The following is a 4807-nucleotide window of genomic DNA, read 5'->3' on the forward strand; positions in this document are numbered from 1 at the left end:
ATGATCAGTCTTTTCTCAATCTGTCTGTTCTTCATTCTATTAATTCCAGTAAGATTTCTCTACAATTTATGGTGGATTCCGTTTCGTGTGAAAAATATACTGCAATCGCAAGGACTTAAAGGCCCTGCTTATAAATTCATCCATGGAAACACGAAAGAGATTATCGAGATGAAGAAACAAGCCAGAAGCAGTCCCATGGATGTGTCATCGCACGACATATATCCCCGAATCCACCCTCACCTGTACTTATGGATGAAGTTATATGGTAACATATTGTTCTTACTCGCTCCATATTTATTCGTACATCTGTTGCACTGTGCGGAGCCGATTTTCCGCTCGACTGTAGATCGCCCAGATTCACCCTAATATTCTGACAAATTTCGTGTGGCGGTTTTATAGTGAAAACTGGACGTAGACCAGGAGACCAACCTTAAATTTGTGTGTTTCCTTGTCTTGTTTAAGCCTTAATCGCTAACAAAATCTTCATCAATTTCTCATTTAAGCTTTTTATTGGACCAGGTCAGAATTTTATTATGTGGGATGGTGCTAGACCTCAAATTGTTGTTTCTGAACCTGAGCTGGTTAAAGAAATCCTGATCAATAAAGAAGGTAAATATGGAAAAATTAAACCCGGACGTTATTTGAATAAGTTGTTAGGGGAAGGAATAGTTATAGCAGAAGGTGAAAAATGGTCAAAGTTGCGGAAACTGGCCAACCATGCTTTCCACGGAGAGAGTTTAAAGGTACAGAATGTTGGTAAATTAATGTTTGTAGGTAATTTGTTCGACACCGGAATCTTGTCCATAGTAGTGTTCAGTTCTATGTGCCAAACGTAGCCTTGGTTAATCAAGCATATTTGACCATACCATAATTAGAATTTTCACATTCCTCAATATCAATTTCCCAGGATATGGTTCCATCGATGATCGCAAGCGTGGACACTATGTTGGAGACATGGAGAAAATATGAAGGCAAAGAGATTGATGTGGGCGAGCAATTTAGGTTTCTGACCTCAGATGTAATATCGAGGACTGCTTTTGGTAGCAGTTACTTGGAAGGGAGAAAAGTATTTGAGACGCTAACAAAACTATGTGTTATAATATCCAGAAATGCTCACAAGATTCGATATTTTGGCATCGAGTATGCTACTTCTCTCTATTTTCTTTTATCATATAAGCGTATTTTTGTTCAATTCTACTGTTAGTTTCATCAATTATATAGCCATAAGAATAGTGTTCAGTTGGTCACCAATGCTACTGAACATTTATTTTCTATATTAAGCTGTAAGTGATCATGATAGAAAAGATTTGATAGTATTGTGAACATGATTTTAGTTTCTTTTTCTTTATTATTACAGTTCAGTACTATCCAGTCAATCTAACTGAAAATGCCAAAATGTATTTTGTTAATTTGCTTTGAAATATTGTAGAAAACTCATTCGATCGCAGAACGACGTTGAAGCAGACGAAACTGAGCAATTGCTCCACGATTCCATCATGGCAATAGTGAAGATGAGAGAAGACGAAGTAAAGGCAGGTCGAGCAGATAGCTTTGGAACTGATTTTCTTGGATCGCTCCTAAAAGTTCATCATGACATGGATAAGAAAAACAGAATATCAGTAGTTGATCTTATTGATGAATGCAAGACATTTTATTTTGCTGGACAAGAAACAACTTATAGTTTACTATGTTGGAGTATTCTTCTTCTTGCGATTCACACAGATTGGCAAGAGAGAGCAAGAAAAGAGGTGCTTGAACTATTCGGACAAGAAAATCCAAACTCAGAGGGCATTGCAAGACTGAAAACTGTAAGAAAATTAAGATAAAAGTCCTGTCATTTATACACACATGGAACTATAACGTATGATTGTTACATTTTTCTTTTGTAGGTGACCATGATTATTTATGAAACTCTAAGGCTATATAGCCCTGTTGTGGCTATTTCACGACACATACATAGGAATGTCCAATTGGGGAAATACGAACTTCCAGGTAATATGGATTTGATTATTCCAACTCTGGCACTCCATCGTAATTTTGAAATATGGGGTGAAGATGCTCATCTTTTCAAACCGGAGAGATTTGCAGAAGGATCGGCTAAAGTTGGAAATATTAACTCCATGGCATACCTTCCATTTGGTTATGGACCTCGAGCGTGTGTGGGCTTAAACTTTGCGGCTAATGAAGCTAAGATTACACTCTCGATGATCCTTCAACGTTATAAGTTCTCATTATCTCCAAATTACGTTCATGTACCTTTCCAGGTACTCACGGCTCAGCCTGAAAAAGGTGTTCAGGTCTTGCTCCATTCATTGTGAGTTGTAGCAGTTGATAGTAAGATCCATCTTGAACAGGTTTCATGGAAACAATCTTAAGTTATGAGCAATTGGAAATTTTATCAGTTCATGGCTTAGATTTTGAGAGATTCCTGAGTCAGAACTACTGGATAACTAACGAGTGTCAACAGGATATACTCGAATTATATATTTTTAAATAATGATTGCATGCTTTCAATCAATAATTTCCTTGAGATCACAATTATTCTTTAATTTTCTGCACTGTGACCGTGGATGAGAATGAGCATGTGAAACATATTTTCATGATTCCAATTTTGGCTTCACTCGAAATATATAAGATTGATACCCAGAAAATGCATCACCGACAGCAAAATGAGAAACATGATATTGATCGTAATCCCATGTCCTCAACAATATTTTGTTAAACTGAAGTGATTGAGTTTTGCTTCTAAAGCAATATGGCCTTCAACATTCTTTTTAGTACTTTAATTGCTGTACTCAAGTCAGATTAGAAGCTGATACTGTTGCTTCTTCGTTAATCCTAATGAAAGTTAACGATTATCTATGCTGAAGGATTAACTAAAGTGCTTGAAGTCCTCCTACCTTCCTTCTCTTGAGCTTAATAGTTGTGCTACCAATATTATATCATCTTCTTTGTCTGCACAGTTATTTGCCTTTGGTCTCTCGTCTAGGTTCATCCTAGACTCTGGCCTCCTCGCCTTAGTCTCTTCGGCACTGTGCTTGTGGCTCTGTGCTTGCGTGACAACTCTGTGGAGTATGGTGCATGTGTCTGCACAGTTGTTGCCTTAACAGCTTTGGCCTTCCCGTTGTTGGGACTTGATGATCATACTTGAAAATGTAAGATGTGGTTTATGGTACTGGCCTTAACCAAATGCCTCTAGCATTAGTTCCTCGACTGGACAGACTTTTTCTATAGTGTCCTTTGACAAACATCGTATTCTTTACCAATCTTCACCATATGCCCGCAGTCTTAGTTCCTTGACTGCAGTACTCATTCCACAGTGCCCCTGACACATATTGAAGCAAAATCCCACAGTCAAACCAACGGTTTCCATTCACTCTGCAGAGAACTTGAAGGTAATTGACTTCTTTCTGTTCAGTTTCAACAAATCAAATTTGAAAAAATAAATACTCTTTGTTCATTCTCATGGTTACTGCGATCATTGCGAGTGTTGAAAGTATGCTCGAAAAAGGGAGGGATTATGAAGGCAAAGAAATTGATGTATGCAAAGAATTCTTGGCTTTGGGTTCAGAAGTGATTTCCAAGACAGCTTTTCAAAGCAGTTACTTGGAAGGGAACACGGTTGGGCTTCATCGTTATGAAAAGCGCTGAAAAGTTTCGATTTCCTGGCATCGAGAAATTTTCCAGCTCTATATTTAAACATAGTGTTGAACTACTTCAAATTAGTACATAATCTTCATTCTGATTATTGCTGGAAAATATTTAGTACCAAACAAATAATCGTATCTGACAAAATCGAGCAGTTGCCATGGGACTCGATCGTGTCAATAATAAAGAAAATAGAAGACGTTATGACAGGAGAAACAGACAATTTTGGAAGTTATTATTAAGACTTGGGATTCCATATTAAAAGTTATCCTTATAAAGGGGAGATCAATCTTGAAATCCGTGTGCCATGAATTTTAATCGGATTGAGTTGTTTGTTAATGGACTCTAATACCTAGTACCAAACAAATAATCGTATCTGACAAAATCGAGCAGTTGCCATGGGACTCGATCGTGTCAATAATAAAGAAAATAGAAGAAGTTATGACAGGAGAAACAGACAATTTTGGAAGTTATTATTAAGACTTGGGATTCCATATTAAAAGTTATCCTTATAAAGGGGAGATCAATCTTGAAATCCGTGTGCCATGAATTTTAATCGGATTGAGTTGTTTGTTGTTTGTTGTTTGTTAATGGACTCTAATACTATATTAAAACTCTCTTATCTTAAAATGTTAATTTTATTAAGAGGAGTAGCACAATCCCTTATAAATTGGTTTATGTTTCCATTTTTATTCGATCTGGGATTTTATCTCTTAAGAGCGATTTCCTTGGTTCACTACTAAAAGTTCACCATGATTCTAATAAGAAAAATAGAATATCAGTAGATGATGATGATGTAATTGATGAATGTAAGGTATTTCACATTGCTGGACATGAAACAACTAGCAGCTTTCTATTTTGGCCTTCTCTTCCCTTAGCAATCCATACAGATTGGCAAGAAGAAGCAAGAAAAGAAGTTCTTGAACTATTTGGAAGAGAAAATCCAACATCAGAATGCCTTGCCAGAATGAAGACTGCAAGTATAACATTTAAATATTTAAGGATTTCACCGTTTGTATAGGAGAAATGCACAAGAGATTTTGCAATTGCTGAGATGGCAACCCATGATTGGCTATTTTAACTATGTTTTAGCCCAAAATCCAATGAAATGTTGCCATGTATACCATCGTTCAATATTTGATACCATGTTAAGATTGGA

At 36.6% G+C, this 4807-nt stretch overlaps 2 protein-coding genes across 2 annotated transcripts in view; both read left to right on the forward strand.

Annotated features, from left to right (window-relative positions):
- On the forward strand, positions 1 to 3739 carry LOC111398930 (cytochrome P450 CYP749A22-like). The gene is made up of 5 exons (XM_023026093.1): positions 1 to 265; positions 520 to 743; positions 908 to 1140; positions 1430 to 1808; positions 1890 to 3739. The coding sequence occupies exons 1-5, from the start codon at positions 1 to 3 to the stop codon at positions 2316 to 2318; spliced, it is 1530 nt and encodes a 509-aa protein (XP_022881861.1). The 3' UTR covers positions 2319 to 3739.
- The window catches only part of LOC111398339 (cytochrome P450 CYP749A22-like), a 2144-nt gene continuing 802 nt past the window's right edge, over positions 3466 to 4807 (forward strand). Inside the window, exons 1-2 of the mRNA XM_023025256.1 lie at positions 3466 to 3621; positions 4295 to 4628. Coding sequence (XP_022881024.1) covers positions 3466 to 3621; positions 4295 to 4628 — 490 coding nt within the window. The remainder of the gene's footprint in view (positions 3622 to 4294; positions 4629 to 4807) is intronic.

This window comes from Olea europaea, chromosome 8 (assembly GCF_002742605.1).
Source record: "Olea europaea var. sylvestris chromosome 8, O_europaea_v1, whole genome shotgun sequence".
Taxonomy (NCBI): domain Eukaryota; kingdom Viridiplantae; phylum Streptophyta; class Magnoliopsida; order Lamiales; family Oleaceae; genus Olea; species Olea europaea.

What these genes read in the sequence shown, in the direction of transcription:
- LOC111398930 (XM_023026093.1), top strand. Translation starts at nt 1, where the DNA reads ATGATCAGTCTTTTCTCAATCTGTCTGTTCTTCATTCTATTAATTCCA. An exon ending in CTTATGGATGAAGTTATATG is followed by an intron (nt 266 to 519) that starts GTAACATATTGT and finishes TTATTGGACCAG; the next exon opens with GTCAGAATTTTATTATGTGG. An exon ending in ATTCGATATTTTGGCATCGA is followed by an intron (nt 1,141 to 1,429) that starts GTATGCTACTTC and finishes GAAATATTGTAG; the next exon opens with AAAACTCATTCGATCGCAGA.